General features: G+C 33.7%; 1 protein-coding gene across 1 annotated transcript; it reads left to right on the top strand.

The window, feature by feature from the left end:
* The first annotated feature begins 4,323 nt into the window (after positions 1-4,323).
* LOC125495238 (cyclin-dependent protein kinase inhibitor SMR4-like) lies at positions 4,324-5,107 on the top strand. The gene has a single exon (XM_048639892.2). It carries the CDS (start codon positions 4,518-4,520, stop codon positions 4,758-4,760), a length of 243 nt encoding a protein of 80 aa, XP_048495849.1. The 5' UTR covers positions 4,324-4,517; the 3' UTR covers positions 4,761-5,107.
* Positions 5,108-19,830: the final 14,723 nt, after the last annotated feature.

Here is a 19,830-nt window from a genome sequence, read left to right as displayed (position 1 = left end):
ATTTGGAATTGAGTCAATTCCAACCAAGTTAAAAATACGTCGTGTAAATTCTACCCCCTCACCTTGTCATTTCAATTTCTCTCTCATTCTATTTTCTTTCTCCTCTAAGTTCCCCATTATTCCATCCTCTTCTGTCGACGATCCCACCACACTCCCAAATTGAAATTCAATTCCCATGTTTCCAAACGAGTTTGAGGAATTGGATTTGGAATTCAATTTCCATGTTTACCAAACGAGTTTTAGGAATTGGGATTGGAATTCAAATGCTTGATTTCAATTTCTAATAATTGAAATACTAAATTTGAAATGAAATTCGGATTCCCAAACACTGAGTGAACTAAATTAAAAATAAGTCTAAAAGAAAAGGACATAATAACTTTTTTTATCTACAAAAATCGTTGTCTTAAATCTTACTCGTGGGTTGAAATTATGTTTTTGGAAACATTGGATTCATTGATAAACACTAATTTTATTAACGATTGTAATATCTTAGACTCTTGTTGTATAACTAAAGTCTTAGACTCACATCTCATAATTAAAATCTTGGATGGGTAATAAAAACATATAGTACAATATTTGTTAGGTTAAGAAGTGTCCTGCTAGCTTAGAACATCACAAAGCCACACAGGTTCATGCGACTAAACTATATATACAAGCAAAAACCTTTAGACATAAGAGGGAAGGTATGAAGAATCTCTATCCCTAAATTGACTCAGAGCCTTCGGATTGTTCCTCATATAACCTAAAACTAAGTGCTCCTTCTCACATTTTTTTCATATTTCATAGTCTGCTTATTTGATCAAAATATGTGAAAATATGCTTGAAATCACACATTTTTATGACTCTTGGAAGGACCTAAAAATTAACACTAATAAAGTTTGATTATGTTGGCCACAACCTCGTATTTTATATGTAGTTAATGAGAAAGACCCATACTAAAGTGAAACTACCTTTACATGCAAGACTCGTTATGAGTGAGGGAATAATAAGGAATCCTCACTCCTAAAAAGTACTTTATGGGTTTAATTCATGACCTTAAAGTCGTGATGCTAAAATTCTTTGATTCGCAACCTCATGATACACACAATTATCAACGGATTAAACAACACTTGGTATCAAAATCGTAGACTATTAATCGAATATCCAAGACTCATCAATCGAAGCTTGAGGCTCGCACTTCAAAAACTTATATTATCTGCACAACTTTTTGAATCTTTACTTTTGGATTTAAATTTTAGTTTAGGGTTTAATGTCTCAACTTTTGGATATTATGTGTCAAAATATGGATGTTTTATCTCATTCTTTATCTAGGATGTATTGCAAGTCTTATTTTTTTTGGGTTTCTAATTGACTTTTGATTTATCTTACCAAGATCTAAATTTATTAGTCGATCATTATTAAACCATATGTAAACTTATTAGATCTTATTTTATGAGTGTGTCAAGCATTATTTATGCTTATTTTTGTTGAACTAATCAACTTTATCTTAACTCAATAGGCTTTACAATCCTTATCTAAACTTATTTTTCTTATAATGATTGAAAATAAGTTGTACTTAACAAATCTTGATAATATATGTAACCATAATTTTTTTTCTTGATATTTATCTATAAAATGTTGCGCTGTGCACAACGTCCCACCCAGAGGCCCATTACAAGTTTTATCTGTTAGTTCTGCATGACATACTGATCATTGAGAGTGATGGAATGATAAGGAAAAGTCCCATAAAGCACTAAATGGATTTAATCTCATGACCTTGATGTCGTGAGGCAAAACCTTGTTTGGTCCACAAACTCGTGATGCGGATATTTACCGATGGATTAAAAAACATTTGGTATCAAACCGTAGACTATTAATCAAATATCGAAGACTCATTAGTCGAATCTTAAGACTCATAATTCAAAAACTTAGATTATTTGGGCAACTTTTTGAATTTTTCATTTTGGATTTTAGTTTTAGTTTATCTCTATTCTATATGGGAAGAGGGGTAGGACACCAAAATATTAGAAACCCCATTTTACCCTCATAACATCTCTATTATAACTACTTCCTTTAATGAAAAAATAAAAAAGAAAACTACCTAATTAATTTAAAAAATAAAAAAATATTACAAAAAAAAAACCATCAAGAATTCAAATATTCCTAATTTATTAGAAATAATTAATAATTAATTTAATTTTTTTCATCTCCTAAAAAAATAATTTTGTACGTATGTTTGCACGCATCGCGTGCATATAAAAACTAGTGGGTTTATATCTCAACAGATAACCCTTGTATAGTGCTCCCATCTATATGCCCATTTCAAACCCCCACCCCCTTCCCATCGCTTAAATGTTTGGATAGGCAATTGAACCTTAGACTTTGTTAGGGAAAATGAGAAAACTCATCATTTTAATCAACCCCAATTACTATATTTAACGATTAACTACAAACTCAATTAACTATAATTTTACAATAATTATCATTGTCAAACTCTGAAATAATATAAAGGGAGCATCAAGTTTTGAAATACATCTCCGGGGGGGGGGGGGTTTCATGCCCATACTCACGAGTTTCATATTGTACATTAGTCTTTGTGATAATTGCTTTGAAGTAATCATTTATATAGGGCTGAATCAAGTAATAATCAATGTCCACCATTTATTTTTTTTAAAAGTATTATCAATGCTCTAACGGTAACAAATTATTGATCCACTATGGCATCACTAAGGGATAGATACTTCATTTTACTTCTAAACGTACTATACTATGGGATAGATACTTGTGTTGCCTTGTTGGTTTGACTTTGACTTAGGGCTTGTTCTCCTCGGCATAAAACAGCTGGACTGAACTGAACTGAATTTAACTGAACTGATCTGAACTGATCTGATCTGAACTGAAGTGAACTAAATTGAACTGAATAGTGATATGTGAGAGTAAAAGTATTGTCAAGAGCTGAACTGAACTGATCTGAACTGAACTGATCTGAACTGAACTGAATTGAACTGAACTGAAAATAAGCTGGGGAGAACATGCCCTTAGATATAGTGGATCTAAAACGTGAAGTACTTAACACAAAAGGAAGGAAATCCATTAGATACTTTTGCGCAAAATAAAACTGAAAATAGTACTCTCTTTAGTTTTTATTAATTTATTCGTTTCGACTTTTGATATTATTCACATACATGATTTTGATTATCACTTTTGATATGTAGTTAAGGAAATATATGATCACGTGAGTTATTGTTCAATTCGTCTCAATATGTATTATCCAAATATCAACTATTTATAGTCGATAAGATAAGTAATTTACCCACTACAAAAATAAGTAATTCCCCGATTGCGATCTTTTTATATGCATGTCCCTAGGATAAATTGATTGAACGACAAGTTACATTAAAGTTGTTACGTACATATTCCAATTTATCGATCATCAATGTTAATCAATGGTCAATAATTAATGCTCTAAACACATTAGGTTTTTCAAACAAACATTAACTGTATGCTATCTTCATCCCATAAAAAAAAATCAAAGATGATAAAGTTTAGTTAGAATTAATCAGGTCTAATAACATCTTAATATAAGATAAGATTAGAACTAATAATCATGTCCAATCAACTCTACAAACTTCAATTTGAATAAGTTTAAGTGAAATGAATGAACCATAATTATTATCCACTATTGTGGCTCTGTTCTCCTCAACTAATTTTTGCTTAACTCTATTTATTTTTGTTTATCTTTGCTGAACTTATTGAAACTGAACTAATTTTTGTTGAAACTTAGAATAGATCTTTGTTGAACTTATTTTGACTGAATTTAACTTATTTTTGCTGAACTTAACTTATTTTAATAAGTTAAGCAAAATATAACCTAAATCGCCTAAACATGAAAGCCGTAGAAAGTACAAAAAAGAGAGAAAAGATTCGAACCTGTAACGTATAACTTACAGCATCTCGATCTTAATCATTAGGCCGAAACATCATTTTATTTATATATATATGCCCATAGCAAATTGTCTCCTCGACGGCTCGACCCAACTCTGTGGCTTATGGTTTGGCAATTCGAAGTGCTCCATTTCTAAAACCAATGTCTCATTCTCATAAAGTCATAATGGCCCACCTCAATTACTCCCAAAACTAAATGAAAATAAATAATAACCTCCCTCGTTCAAAGGAATCAAACTTTCCCGCCTAAAATACTTCCCCCCTTATTTCATTCTTCCGCCATAAGTTTTGATTCTAATATTCTATGCATCTCAAAAAATATCCCCCACATCTTTTTTAAGTATTTTATTACTATTTTTCTAAACTCTCTTCATACAGCTTGCCCTATAAGTTAGCCACGCCCACAAACTCAATTCATTCACATTTTCCCGCCAATTCCAATTTTTTTCCTATTTATACCAAAACCCTCATTTTCTTCTATTCATATTATAAACCCATAAATTTTTTTACTCCATACACACTAAAATACTACACTTGCTTAGTTGATTGCTACATTATTATTTTGTGCAATTCTCCAATACCTGTTTGTGTAAATGGAAGGAAAAGAGAATGTTCGAGTCGAGTTCGAGTTTGAGTTCGAGTCAGATTGCCGGACGCCGAGGCATGGTAAAATTCCGGCAGCATTGGTATGTCCTCCACCTCCGAGAAAGAAGAGAGTTTATGCAAATAAGTCAGTTGTTCTTCCACCAAAAGGTGGGTTTTTTCAGCCTCCTGATTTAGAGCTGATTTTCACTTCTTCCAATGTGAAACAGGGGAAATTTGTTGGATATAGGTAAAATTAGTGGGTTTATCTTTAGTAAGAGTAAGAAATTGTTTAAGATGGTATTTAGTAGTAATAATTACAGTAATATATTAGGAGTTTTAGAAGCTTTTTTTTTTTAATTTTTGTTGGATATAGGTAAGTTAGAGGGTTTTATCTTTAGTAATAATGAGATTATGAGAGTAATATATTAGGAGTTTTAGAGGTTTTTTTTGTTGGGAGTTTTGGTGGATTAATTTGTACTTTATAATAATGTAATATAAGCCACTAGATGTATTCCCTTTGTTTTTTTGGTTTAATTTTTCAGTTTTAAAAGTATTGTGATTTATATGTAAGTAGTAGTACTACCATTATTAATTATTATTATTCTGCCAATTTATTATTATTGTTATTATTGTTTTTGGTCTTATATTAATCATGATTATCATGTTTACTAGGTATATAAATTTCCTTTTCAGAAAGATAAGAAGAATTGAAAGAAATAATAATATGTACTAAAAGTCTAAAACCATTATCTAATGTATTCTTTGTTGATGAGTGATGACAATGGTGGGTTCTATTGTTTGCCAGATGTGCAACTTGGGCATTCTTATTTATTTGTTTTTTTCTTTTGCTGATGTTGTGGAAATTACAGCACTTCACAATGACCAATGATGGGTTTATGGCTGAAGAAAATAATTTTTGGACTCAGGTGATGCTATAGGAATAGTATAGGAATAGGATATTCTAGTTTAGCAATTAAATAAAAACGGAGGGAGTAGTTTTTTAAGACAATTAAGCTTATTTGATGTAGAAACCGTTCGAATTAAGATTAGAGTCTAGCGTGGCATAAATTAGTTTATTTGTAGTTTATACTATATAACTATTATTAAAATGTGAGTGCCAAGTTAAGTTTGGTCTAGTGGTGAGTAAAAAATCTTCCAAAATCAATGTTAGGATTTGATCCCTATTGGAGGCATTTTGGGAGAGGGGTTTTTCCCTTACCATCCTCCCAATCTCAAAGTGTTTGCCTACAAACTTAGGTCGGGTTAACTTGCGAAAGGTTATGGTTTGGCAGCGGACAAGTCCTTTCATCTTACCATGAGATTCCAAAAAAAAAATATTTTCTCTGATTTTTTTTTACATGTTACACTTTTCTTAAACGTTATGGTGCAAAATACATGTTACACTTTTTTTTCTTCCCAAATTGGTGAGTTTTAACTTGTTAAATTACCAATTTACCCTTACTTGTAACAATTAACCAAAATTAAACTTACTTAATTTAACCAAAACTAACAAATAGCAATTAACCGCCACCTTTCCTCTACCCACCTCAGCAGCCCAACTCCTTCCCCACCCTCCCCTTCCCCACCACCATAGCAGCCCCCTTTCCCCATCCCTCGCCCACCACCGCACCCCACCAAACCTGTCGAAAACCCACCACAGCCTTGAAAGTCCCACCCCACCCGCTGCAAACCCCACCCACCCCTCAAAATCCCCATCTCAGCCCTTGATTGTAACACCCCCCAAATTTCTCACTTTTGGAAAACATATATTTAATACAAAACTCCTTGAGAAACTTGGGGGGTGTTACAAAGTGGTATCAGTTTTCCAGGTTCTTTTTGAAAATAAATAAACAGTCAATGAGAGTATGGGTAGATCTAGGAAGGGCATATAAGCTAGAGTTTCGCATTCTATTTGCATTTTTTTTTACATTTTATATTATGTGAAAAAAAATACTTCTTTCTTTTAAGAAAATATTATATTTTCAAGTAAAATATTTTCTGATTTATATTTTGAAGAACGGAATAAGTATGTGGATTTATTTTTCTGAGGAAAGTTCTGGCTAAGGAAAGACTTGGTACTTAAGTTGGCCGTTTGTGCCGCACCTCTCTTTCCTGGGAACTCACTCGACTAATTATTCATACACTAAGCCTAGTACTAATATAAACAATCTTTTGTCATATACATATAATGTATTTTTCAAGAATATCAAACAATTTTTTTTTATATAGGAATTTCAAATATTTTTCGATTCATTTGAAATTATAGTTCAAATGTTATTTTTATTTTGACTATTATTTCAACATGCAATCCGTATTTATCTTATAAATCTATATATATTTATTTGAATTATAAAGCTTAATTTTTTATAAGTTATTTTTTTTTTAAGAATTGTTTAGTGCTCATTGTTCTTTTGTAATATGATTATTTTGAATATTTTTAAGGAAGTTTGACATATTGTCAAGTTAATATGAAAAATCTTCGTATTTTTCATAAGCAAGAGGAAGAGTTTATATTGTTTATTATAAGAATTGAGTTATTATTCTGTCTTTCATGACATGTTATTAAGAAAGCTACTTGCAAGTTGTGAGATTACTATCTCTTAGTCATGTTTTTTTTGCATGTATATTTTCTATGAGATGAACTTGGTTATTTAATGTCTTATATGACATGTATGCATGTGATCAATTCATGCAAAGTGATTTATATACATTGTGTAAAGCATCAATATGTTTTTTTGTTGATTTATAAGTGTTAGGAGAACTATGATTCAAAGTAAGAAGTTGACTATTTAGATTCATTAAAGGTGAAAATTGTTTCTTTTATTCCTTTGAGAAAGAATTTAGTAGTTATTTTAGTAGGAGTGAAGAAGGCAATACATTATGTTATGTGCTAAGAATTGTGAAATAGTCTTTGAAGTTTTATGTAGTTGGATGATCTTTAATGTTTAGTGACATGAGTAAGGAAGAGAATTTCATAATTTGTGGAAACAAGTAGGAGGTCAATGGTTTATACCAGCTTGGAGGAATTATTAAGATTTAGATAAGTTATATTTTTGTTTATGGATATAGTAACACCATCTTAGCAATGATATAAGATAACCTTTGAAAGGTGACAAAATAAGGAATATTATGAGGACCTTACAGGTATACGAGTACCATATTTGAAGTTGGATTTAATTAAGGAATTTTCCCTATGCTGAATCGCAAAGGAGTTATCGTGTTATAGTTAAGCAAAGAAAGTCGAAGTAAGACCATATTTAAACTTTAGCAGGTTCCTTTAGATCATTTTTGTTTTAAAGGTGAATAAGATACTAGAATTCTATAATGTATTCTAAGTTGATTTTGGAGATTATTGATGTCAAGAGGAGTATTATTTTGGGAGTAGTCTTAAACTTTTGCTTGAATGATAGGTATAATTGTTGTTTTGGCAATATGAAAGATAGAGTGATTATAAGGATTAGGTATATCACTTATTAAATAAGTGACTCTAATATAGAAGAATATATTCTTTTGGGGAAATATGGAGCTTAATAAAGAGAAAAAGGAAGAATTAGTCAATCAAGGTAATTATTTTGGAAAGAAATATTTTATTATGGATTTAAGCATTGAGTTTATATTATGTGGAGAGAATTTTATTTGAATTGAAGATTGTATGAGGATTGTTTAGTTACTATCTCAAGTCCTAGTTGACTACTGTTTATTTTTGGGAAAATATTAATTATGGTACTTTAAGAGAAATTTGAAGATGAATTTCGAGGAGTTTTAGTTTTGAGGACCTAAGTAAGGAAGTCTATTTTTCTCAAGTATATGTTGTGTTAGTATATATACTAACAAGTTTTGCTTGTGAATAATGATGAATTGATTTGATTTTGATTTTGATTTGTAATATAGTAGGATCAAGGGTAATTTTTTTATTTTATTGTGAGACCTTCATGAGTTATATGAAGCTGACTAAATTTTGAGGAGAAAGCAAACATTTTTACAAACAAAGAAAAAGTTGTTTGAATATTTATTTTCAAGTAAGCTTACGAAAGGTTTTATAAAGTTCTTTTTTCTCACTATATTATAGTGTTTTGATAATATATTAGTATTTTCTCAAATAGTTTTCCTACAAAACTGTCTTTAGTATCAGTATGTAATTTCTTTATTATTTCAAGAATTTGAAAATTTTCCTACTCAAGTTTTAGAAATTTTCTTTGTCATAAACTACCTTTTGTACTTATTCAAATACTTTATTTATGATATTGATCTATTATTGAAGGCATTTATTTATATTCTTAATACCTTGAAATAGAGGTTATTCTTTTTTTTTGAAGCCTAAAAGTTATTTTTGAAAGTGTTATTCTCTCTAGTGATTTTATTACATTTTCATCAGCAATGATTTTTATATTGTTTGTATTACAAAGTTGGTAAATAATTTTAAGTCAAGTTTTAAGTCTTAGCGAGTTACGGGGCGTAACTCCTTTTAAGAGGGGTAGAATACGATAGAGTTTCGCGCTTTTAACTTAAAACGCTATTTTTGACCTACTTTTGACTTAATTTATGAGTTATTGTGTGAGCCAACTTATTTTTTATAGAGAGTTTGTGGTATATGTTAATTATTTGCTTTATTTCTTACTTGCTTGCTTCAAGTTTCGAGGACGAAACTTCTTTTAAGGGGGATAGTTTGTAATACTCCGTTTTTTTAGTAAGTTATATTTATTTTTTTAAAAGTTTTAGTTTTTAAAAAGGTTTTATTTACTAAAAAGGCTTATTATTTATTAGAAAGGCTTTTATAAGAAAGTTTTGGGTATTTAAAAAATTTTAGCCCAAATGAATTTTGGGCCTAACTTTCCTAAGTTTTACATTCAAGTAGTTGTTTCAAAATAAAATTAAAAATATTTTAAAAACAATTTCAAAAAGGTTTGTAAAAGAAAAAGAAAAAAAAAAAAAAAGGAAAAAAAAAAAAAATTCTGCCGCAAACTCTAACTCACGCCAGTGAGTTACATGTTTATCAAATTTTGTAATCTTTTCTTTTAACTATCTTTTAGTTATTTTATCCTCTTAATTACGTATTATGGAATAATTTATATCTTTTTCTAATCTTATTGGATAAGCGTAAATATTTATTATCTAACTAGATTAGTTTATCTTTTTCCCTAAATCTATCTTTTAGTTTCCTAATCCTATTCCGATTCTACCTATCCAACTAGTATAAATAGGGGTCTCCACCCATCATATTTTTCACACCAAATTTGAGAAATAAATCTCTTTTCTCAAGTTTAAACTCTCTCTCCCTCTTAGCCTACCTTTTCTCTTTCTCCCTAGTGTTATTATTATTCAGGTGCGTGTATTTGTAGATCTTTAATAATTGTTTTGCAAGTGTAGTATCATGTTTTTAAGAAAATATTTTGGATTGAAAACATGTTTTTATGAGTTTTATTATGAACTGCATCTGTTTTTATGAACATGTTTGAATGTTTATAAATTTTATTTATGAACTTTGAATTATGTCTTCCGTTTATAAAGTTTGATCTTTGAATTTATATTCAAATATTTTAGAAGGAGTTGGATCTTTTGATTCATGTTTATATATTTAAAAAGGAGTGTTTTTGAACCTCACCCCACCTGCCGAAAACCCCACACACCCCTCGAAAGGATTTGCTGGCCTGCGTGACTGTTCAGCAGGGAAGGAGAAGGGGAGGGTGTCAGTGGTTGATTTGGTGGTGTGCGATGTCGGGTTGGTGGTGTTAATTGGTTGTGGTGGTTGCAACAGTGGCTTACTGGTGATCTATTTGGTGGTGGTGGCTTACGGGTGGTCCTCACTCCTTTTAATCACCCATCCTTACTTTTACTAGTCTCCAATTATAATTTTTGTCTAAGTATTCGCAATTTTCAAAGGTGTAACAAGTAAAAAAATTGGAGGAAATATAAAAAAAATTGAAACGTGAGGACAGTAAATAAGAAGATTTGATCGCTTGACCAACTACTACTTCTTAATTAATACATTTGAAAAAAAAAGCTTAATTCCAAATACTTTATGCTTATGTATCATTTAAAATGGGCTTTGCTAAACAACGCCCTATAATTTTCCACTAACGCCCTAACTACAGTATTTTATACTGTATTTATATATTTTGCATTTCTTTTCTCTCTCCTCCCCTTAACTCACTTCTTTTTCACTCCTCTGCTCAATCCTTGAAACAATGCGTGAACCTCCCAAAATCTCTGTGCTCTCTATTCCTGAATATTCACTGTTCTTCTTCATCTTCTTTAAAGTTTAAGAAATTCATTAATACAATCCAACAACCTTTTAATGAATACCCAGATGAATAACTTCACTATCTTCTCCATAAATGCAATAAAGCTCAAACCCTCAATGCAATACTCACTGTTCTGTTTTTCTTTTTTTTCTGAATTTTTTTTTTAAAAAAATAGGGGAGGCGTCCACCAAGAACGCCCCACCACCGGTGGAGGCGTCCTTAGCAAGCGCTCCACCACATGGTGAGGCGCCTGCCAAGGACGCCTCCACCGGTGGTGGGGCGTCCTTGGTGGACGCCTCCACCGGTGGTGGGGCGTCCTTGGTGGACGCCTCCTTTTTTTTAAAAAAAAAATTCAGAAAATAAGGGGGCGCCAACCAAGGATGCCCCACCACCGGTGGAGGCGTCCTTGGTGGACGCCTCCTTTTTTTATTAAAAAAAAAATCAGAAAAACTTCAGAAGATGTGAAGATGAGTGTTACTGTTGCATGAGATAACTGGGATTAGTTGCTTTGATTTTGGAAGTAGGTCTATGCACTCTGTTTTTCAAATTCAATGAAGAATTCTTTTAATCAGCCTCCAAAAAACTTGTTTTAATCTGAAAAATTCAATCTTGAGCTTATTTAACCGTGCAATATTTCTCAAATTCAATGAAGGATTCTTTTACTAAAGATGTCGGTGTTATTGGGCAGAGAAGAAGAAGGAAGATGAGAGAGAAAAGAATAAAATACAAAGTATAAAAATACTGTATTTAGGGCGTTAGTAGGAATTTTTAGGGCGTTATTTAGAAACCCAGTTTAAAATCTGTCAAAGAAAAAAAAAAAAAAAGTACATAAACACTTCTTCTCATGGTGTTTTCTTTCTTATTCTAGACCTCGAAGCTTCTATATGAATTGCTTCTTCGAAACTTCTTTCTCCAATAGAATCCTTTTTTCCATCTCTTCAGCATCTCCCATTAACCTTGCTAAGGGAGGGGACAAAGATTATGTTACGCCATGGGAAAATGTCAAAGGTTTAGCTTTTTTTTTTCTTAAAGAATACTATTAACTATCTTGAATATTTAATTAAAGATATTTGTGTTCAAAATGTATGTTAATAAGGATGACATTATAAAAATCAAAGTGCTGCAAGTATTACCAGCTTTACTAACAAATTTGGAGGAAGCAGGATTCTAAGTTGTAACCTCAAATTTTAAGTAGTGCAACCAGATTGAGTGTGACGGTAATCAGGATGTCTTGACCTAGTGGTTGAGGTGCTGCGAATGATAGAGTACAGGTTTGAATTCCTTATTATTTTCTTTGTATTTTGTACTGTTTTCGTGACTCATATGGATAAAAAACAAAAAAGAGATTGAGTGTGACGGTGAGTGGTAAGGTTTTATTCAGAAAATGAGTGAAGGTTTTTATGGTGGATCAGGATCTTGTACCAAACACAATCTCTGTCAGTGTAGGTGAAAGGCTTAAAGATGGGTATGGACGAAAGGTAAGCGACACTTTTGTACTGTTGGCCCACCTAAACCGCTCTATTGGGCTTTCCATAGATTTGCGCATCGGATTCCCTTTCACAGTTTGGGGGTTCCGATGGATCATGGGGCCCAATTATATAATATCGTTTTGTATAATGAGCCTGTAAGGGTAAATATGTCTTATATAGGGAGTTCCGTTGAGATCAAACTATGGTTCAAAAGTAAAATGTATATGAAACTATACTTCTTTTAAAATATATAACTAGTTATTAGGTTCGGGCTATGCCTCGGGTAAGAAAATTTTCATTTATTAATATTGTACTTTGATTTGATAGTACTAAATACAACTTGGTCTAGTGGTTCAAACTTAAGTACATGAACTTGAGGTCATGGGATCAAAACCTCCCTAGGGAGAGCGCCACGTGGCACCGTTCCTTCTTTACTCACATCTTTTAATATATTAGTATAGATTAATTCTAAATGTTATTAATGAAGGATTAAAGGAGTAAAAACGGATATTTATGAAATTATAAATTATAGGATGTATAACTATGAAATAAGGGAGAAGAATAAAGATCGAAAAATTGCAATCTCGAATTAATTAAAAGTAACTTGAAGAGGTAGAAATCAACAATTTGTAATATAGAAATCTCAAAACTCAAAAGTTTTAATGTGTTTTTCTCTCTAAGTAGTACCCTAATAAACTCACTAAATAATAAAATAAAAGCATACTCTAAAATAATAGCTAAATTATTGTTCAAAACAACACAAGGCTTTACAAATTTTTCGGAACTCGATAAGTGTAGGAACACCTTAGAAATTAGTGCGCGACCGCCTATCCTTTTGACTTGTGAAATTTGGCCTTCACAAAGTGGTGTGGACGCACTTAACAAAATGGTGCGGGGGCACCTAAGAAACAGGTGTAGGCGCACCTCTAGATTTACTCTGCTCGGACAACTCATACCTAACTCATTCGTTTTAGATCGAAATCAAGTATATGACTAATCGTTGGAAAGCTACCAAAACGAGCTTTCACCTCAAACTAAAATTACCTTCATCCGGAGTGTGATTTAGAAGATATGTACATTTGAAATTTTCTTTACAAGATTTTATTGTACTATGTGTTCCTTTTGCGGCGAACATGGGGTATGGTGGAGGGCCTGGAGGCACACCATCTCTCAACTTGGGCTATATTTTCATTGATTTTTTTGCCGACTCTTAATCTTGTACGTGGTTTTCGGATGTAGTCCCACCTACATTAAAACACGACAAAATAGGGTGAAATAAAATGTAGAAATCCTCTAGTAAAATGTTACTATGATCAAGAATGATCAAGAGAATGAGAAAGAAGAGAAAAAGGAAAAGAAAGAGGGAAGGAAAGGAATAAAGAGAATCAAAATAACCTTAATGGAATCCATTAAGTATGTTGAAATCGAATTTGTCACTTATCGGCATGAGAAAATTCAAATATCTCCTATTTATATGTATCAAATGTATACGTATAGATTTTTTTTGATAATTTGCTAGTGTTGCCTTTTATTTCATCATTGAAAGCGTTACATCACAAGACATACACTGCCTCCATGGGCTAACTTGATCTACTACAACCTGCTGTATATTCATCAATAGTACATGAGTAGCTTAAATCCAAGCTATGAATTCATCTAGGCGTCGAAGACCTTGCTTGGCCAAGGCGTCAGCTATCATATTGCTCTCCCTTTTCTTGTGTTCTATGATGAACCTTGGTTCTGAATTTTGAGCATTCCTAATGTAGTTTAGGAAAAAGTTAAGATTCCATGGCCCTCCCATGTTTTTTGAGCACCATCTAACTGCATTACTGGAGTCGGATTCCACAATAATTTGGTGTGCAGTGAAGCGGGTACATCCTTTGGAGATTCTTATGGCACGATGGATAGCTAGGACTTCCGCCGAATTGATTTCCATTTTGGGAATCGGGGCTGAGAAAATGCATAGGAAGTTGCCTTTGTGGTCTCGTAAGACTCCTCCTATTGCGGCATTACCATGATCTGGCTGGAAGCTTGCGTCCACATTCCACTTCAAGATGCTTGATGGTGGAGGGCTCCAGTGTAGGATCTTGTGAGCATGCTGGACAACTGCTGCTCCAAAGTGGGCCTCGGCCCAAGCAAGGCATCTTGGGTTCTGCATCATATCATTGTGAGAGTATGGAAAAGGGTCGCCCCAACCCTTAATCCACCAACTAAGTCTGAGCATTATCATCTCTTTGACACCGGTTATTGAAGAGGATGTGCTCGAGAAGATTCTCGCATTACGCTCCTTCCATATGGACCATGTGATGATTGAGAACATAGCTTGCCATACTTTTCTGAAAAAGTTCCCTTTTAAAGGGGATGACCATTGTAAAAAGAGGTCCTTCAAAGTCGGTGGTATTGCCATATTGAGGCCCCAAATCTCTATCCACCATGTCCATATTTGCCACGAAAACTGACAGTGGAGTAGCAAATGGTCACTACTTTCGGGTTCTTGATCGCATAAAATGCATATTGAGTCATGAGGAGGAAGGATGCCCATTGAGATCAGTTTTACTTTAGTATTGATCCTGCCCAATAGTGCAAACCATATAAAGAGTTCAATGCGGTGTGGTATGAGGCCCCTCCACAGACCTTGTAGTGCTCTATTGTTGTTGTTTGTTGAGTTTTTTGTCATTTCTATTGTGAAGGATTTAACCGAGAAATCCCCCGCTTTATGAGGCATCCAAGTGAGAGAGTCTTCATTGTTGGGTGAGAGAACCACCCTCTCAAGCAAGTTCATCATATCTCGGAACTCAGTTTCATCTCTCGGCCTTAGCGTCCTTCTCCATGTCCAGCACCATTGCCATCCAAGGCCATCCCAAAAACCAAAGGAGGATATTGTTGCATTTGGGAACGGGGATAGAAGAAATAACCGCGGGCATTTGTTTTTAAGAGGTTGATCCCCAACCCAAATATCATGCCAAAAAAGTGTGTTTTCACCATTACCAATTTTTTTTCTCACCTTGGTTCTCAACCATGAAGATGTGATTGGGTGTTGAGTGATTGTGGAGACTATAGCCCTCCACGGTCCACCTTGGCTAGGGCAGGCAGTTCCGCGATAGTGAGACCCGGCCCATAAGCATATTTTGCCTTGATTACTTCCTGCCACAGTGAGTTGGACTCACTAAAAAAACGGAAAATCCATTTGAACATTAAACCCATGTTCCGGTGATGAATATTCCCAATGTTTAGCCCCCCTAGAGGCTTCGGCAGCTCCAGGATCTTCCAAGAGACAAGTGGAAACCCTTGCTTTTCATTACACCCACGCCACAAGAATTGTCGTTGGATGGCAATAATTTTTTGAGCTACTCCTTTAGGGATGGGGAACAAGGACATGTAGTAGATTGGGAGGCTTGAGAGGGAGGCTTTTATGAGAGTGAGTCGCCCCCAATTGATAATAAATTCCCCTTCCATGAAGCCAGTTTTTTGTTGAGCGACTCAATAATTGGGTTCCACATTTCAATACGACTCATATTGCCACCAATCGGTAGCCCAAGATATGTGAAAGGGAATTTTGCGGTTTTGCATAGGAGTGATGATGCCAATGAGTTCAACTGCTGTTCTTGGATGTGAATGCCCAAAATAGAAGATTTGTGGAAGTTGACTCTAAGGCCCGACGCTTGGTGGAATAGGAGAAGCACCCTTTTGATGTTCAACAGTTGATCAAGTTTGGGTGGGCAGAATAGAATAGTATCATCCGCGTACTGTAGGTGCGAGATACTAATGCCATTCGCACCCACCTTTATTCCTTCCCACAAGCTTGATGCAATTGATTTTTGAATGAGCAAGTTTAATGATTCGACAATAATATCAAAAAGGAAGGGTGAGAGTGGATCACCTTGCCGGAGGCCCCTTTGCAGATTAAATGGGGGTGTTGGAGAACCGTTTACTAATATCGACGCCGAGGCAGACATAACACAGGAGTTAATCCATTGTCGCCATTTCGGAGGGAAGTGCATCTGTTGTAGAACCCAATCAAGAAAGCTCCAGGAAACATTGTCGAATGCTTTGTGGAAATCTAGTTTGAAAATAATAGCCTGCGTTTTATTCCGGCGGCATGACTCAATCAGTTCACTCGCTATTAAGGCACCATCCAAAATTTGTCTCCCGTGAATGAATGATGATTGACTCGGCCCAATCAGTTCGCTTATCACTCTTTGTAATCTTCTAGCAAGAATTTTTGAAATTATTTTGTAAACACACCCCACCATGCTTATGGGTCTGTAGTCCTTGAGGCCCAATGGGTTGTCAACTTTGGGTATCAAGGCAATGAAGGCATTATTGCTTCCTTTTGGCAGCCTTGCAGTTCGCCAAAATTCGAAGACAATTTCGTAGACATCCTTCTTGATTACCTCCCATGCACTCTTTATAAAATTGAAGTTGTAGCCATCCGGTCCGGGTGCTTTTGTACCATCGCAGGAATCCACTGCTGCATCAATCTCCTCACATGTGAATTTTTCAGTAAGCATGCCTTGAAGATCATCAGTGAGGGTGTTGAAATTTAGCTCTGCGAAAGTGGGCCGTTTTTCGAATTCCTCTTTGAAAATCTGTTTGAAGTAATTCACTGCTTCTTGCTTTATTTCTGAAGGATTATTGATTATGGAGCCATTTATGGAAAGGGATTCAATATTATTTCGTCTGCGGCGCATCGTAGCAATTGTATGAAAATATCTGGTATTCTTGTCACCTTCCTTTAGCCACCTTGCTCTAGAATTCTGAGCCCAGTACACCTCTTTCCTCCTCAACCATTGCCATAGTTCCAACTGTGCTTCCTTCCTACTTTTCAGTTCATCATTGTCCAACTCACGCCCATTTGCAGCAGTGTCGAGTTCTAGAATTCGATCCTCCAGTGCCCCAATGTTCTCGTCAATGATACCAAAAGTGCGAGAGTTCCATGATTTCAGATTGCATTTTAGATCTTTCAGCTTGTCTGGAAGTGCTCCTCTAGAGTTGTTCCAGGATTCCTTAATTATCTTCATACACCCTGGGTGTGTGAGCCAACAATCTTGGAACCTGAATGGCCGGGGACCCCAGTTGATGTCGTGAGTACTAGCCATAAGGGGGCAGTGATCCGAGACTGTTCTATTCAGAATGGATAGCTTTAGTGATGGGAAGCGGGTGATTATTTATATTTATCTTTAGCTTTAGGATTCCTTAATTTTTTTTTTTTTTTAAAAGACTATTTATATTTATCTTTGCTTTTCTTAAAAGAATTAAGAAAAACTATATAGAGTTCAATAAATATAAGATAATTATAAAAGATTAGGAAATGTACGAAACTTTAAGTTTAGATTAATTAATAGAAAAAAATATTGTTGAAAAAATAATTTTACATAACATAATCTATACGTAATGTATACGTATAGATTATGTTATGTAAAATTATTTTTTCAACAATATTTTTTTCTATTAATTAATCTAAACTTAAAGTTTCGTACATTTCCTAATCTTTTATAATTATCTTATATTTATTGAACTCTATATAGTTTTTCTTAATTCTTTTAAGAAAAGCAAAGATAAATATAAATAGTCTTTTAAAAAAAAAGATAAATATAATAGATCCTAATTTGAAATAATAATAATGATAACAATAACAATGATAATAATATCCCAAAGGCATTTAGCCTCTTGAAATTTAGTTAACGTACCTTTAACCTCATGATCAATAATGGTCATAATCCACGATACAAGCATGGCGTTGACCGTCGTAGTCCAGTCAGAAGATGTGAAAGGTGGCTCGGCAGCCATGATTGAGCTGTCTAAAAATCCAAACTTTCGTCGGGCTTCGAGCGCGAGTTGGATATCAGCAGACCATTCATCATAATTATCGATTTTGAGGCGTGTGGGGGTGATGAAGTCACCCGGGCGATCACCCGTACCAAGGTAGACGGGAGAGGCGATATTAAGGTGTAACGGTTGCGGTGGAGGAGGGGGGTTGGAGCAGTGTATTTGAATCACCGTCGCCGGCCATGAGGAGGGTTACGTTTTAAAAAAAATCTTTAGGTTTGCTCTAATACCATGCCAAAATATTGATTAAGTATAAATTTGTGTTGCCTTATTATTGATGAGAAACGTAATATATATATCTCTATTATATATATAAGCCAAAGGAGGAATAATTGTGTCCTTGAAATTTACTTAATTGCCCCTCTACAACAAAAATATTAGAAATTTCCACACATAAACTTGCCAAAAAAAAAAAAAATCAATCAAATCTTTATTAAACTCAATCAACTCATATAAAAGCTCAATTACATAAACTTGCCAATAAAAAATATTCATAATCAAGAACTTACCAAACATTAATACCACACACAATAACAAAAGAAATGCATGACATTCTCATTACATAGACAACTCAAATTCAAACTCAAGATAATTTTCCACACAAACACAATTACAAAAACAAACTCCAAACAAAAAAAAAATCAGTTTTCTTTCATATATTGGAGCTTCACGACATTCTCAAATACAACATTCTTGCGGATACTTTACTGTTAATTAGGTATGCAATTCAATATGAAACATAAAAGTATGTGTAATGTTCTATGTTCAGTAAATCGTAAGAATTGATATATCTAGATTCATTTACAAAAAATTAATATTAAAAATCACTCACAATCTTTGTTGGTTTTTTACATTAGCAAATTAATATATCTAAAATCATCTAACTATTGATCATTCACATTTTAAGAGTAATCATAACTATAATATGGATGAAGTATATAATAACAAGTTTTGAAATTAACGTACGCATCGCGTACGTGCATATAAGACTAATTATAGGGGTGCTTATCGAGCGAGTCGATCGCGAGCTGGGGGTTGCTCGACTCGTGCTCATTAGGTTTCGAGTCGAGTCGATCACGAGCTGCTCGTTTAATGTTTTGGCCCTCTTGAATTTCAATTTTTTTAAAGAAAATTATTGATTATATTTTCTTCTCTTTATGGAAATTAAATTATATATTGTTAAAGTGTATTAATGTATTATTTCAAGTGTCAAGGTTAATCTTTGTTTTCAAAGATTTAACGTAGAAAATTATTTTTTTGTCAAATTATCGAGTTTCGAGCTTCTTCGAGCGAGCACGAGCTAACTCGAGTCGAGCTTTGACCGAGTCGAGCTCGAGCTGCCCAACTCGATTAGCATCCCTTCACTAATAAGTAATAATACAATAGATAAAGCCTAATCCAAGAAGTTGAGAGTCCTATATATTCTATACTTTCTAACATTATCAAAAGCAAATATGGGAGATCGGAAAAGTTGAGTTGGAGTGTTGGACGATCTGGTGCACGAATTGAAAAGAAATATTCGACTATTATCATCTGTCATCTCTATCCAATAATCTACTGGCAGGTGTTTTGTGCAGCAAAACTATAGGCTTCCACAATTTATGTGCGAAGCATTGTACGTAGTTCATGTCAACTTAGTAATGATTAATGACATTGTAAAGTTGTCCATAAAATGATCTCTTACTCTCCTCATTGACAATCTTATTTTCAATTCTTATTAGAAAAAAGAAGTTCAGATAAATTAATTTGAATACGTCAAACAATATTTAATAAAGATTAGT

Source organism: Beta vulgaris, chromosome 2, assembly GCF_026745355.1.
Source record: "Beta vulgaris subsp. vulgaris cultivar EL10 chromosome 2, EL10.2, whole genome shotgun sequence".
Lineage (NCBI taxonomy): Eukaryota > Viridiplantae > Streptophyta > Magnoliopsida > Caryophyllales > Amaranthaceae > Beta > Beta vulgaris.
The sequence above is the reverse complement of the archived record's forward strand: the minus strand, read 5'-3'. Positions and strand labels throughout refer to the sequence as shown.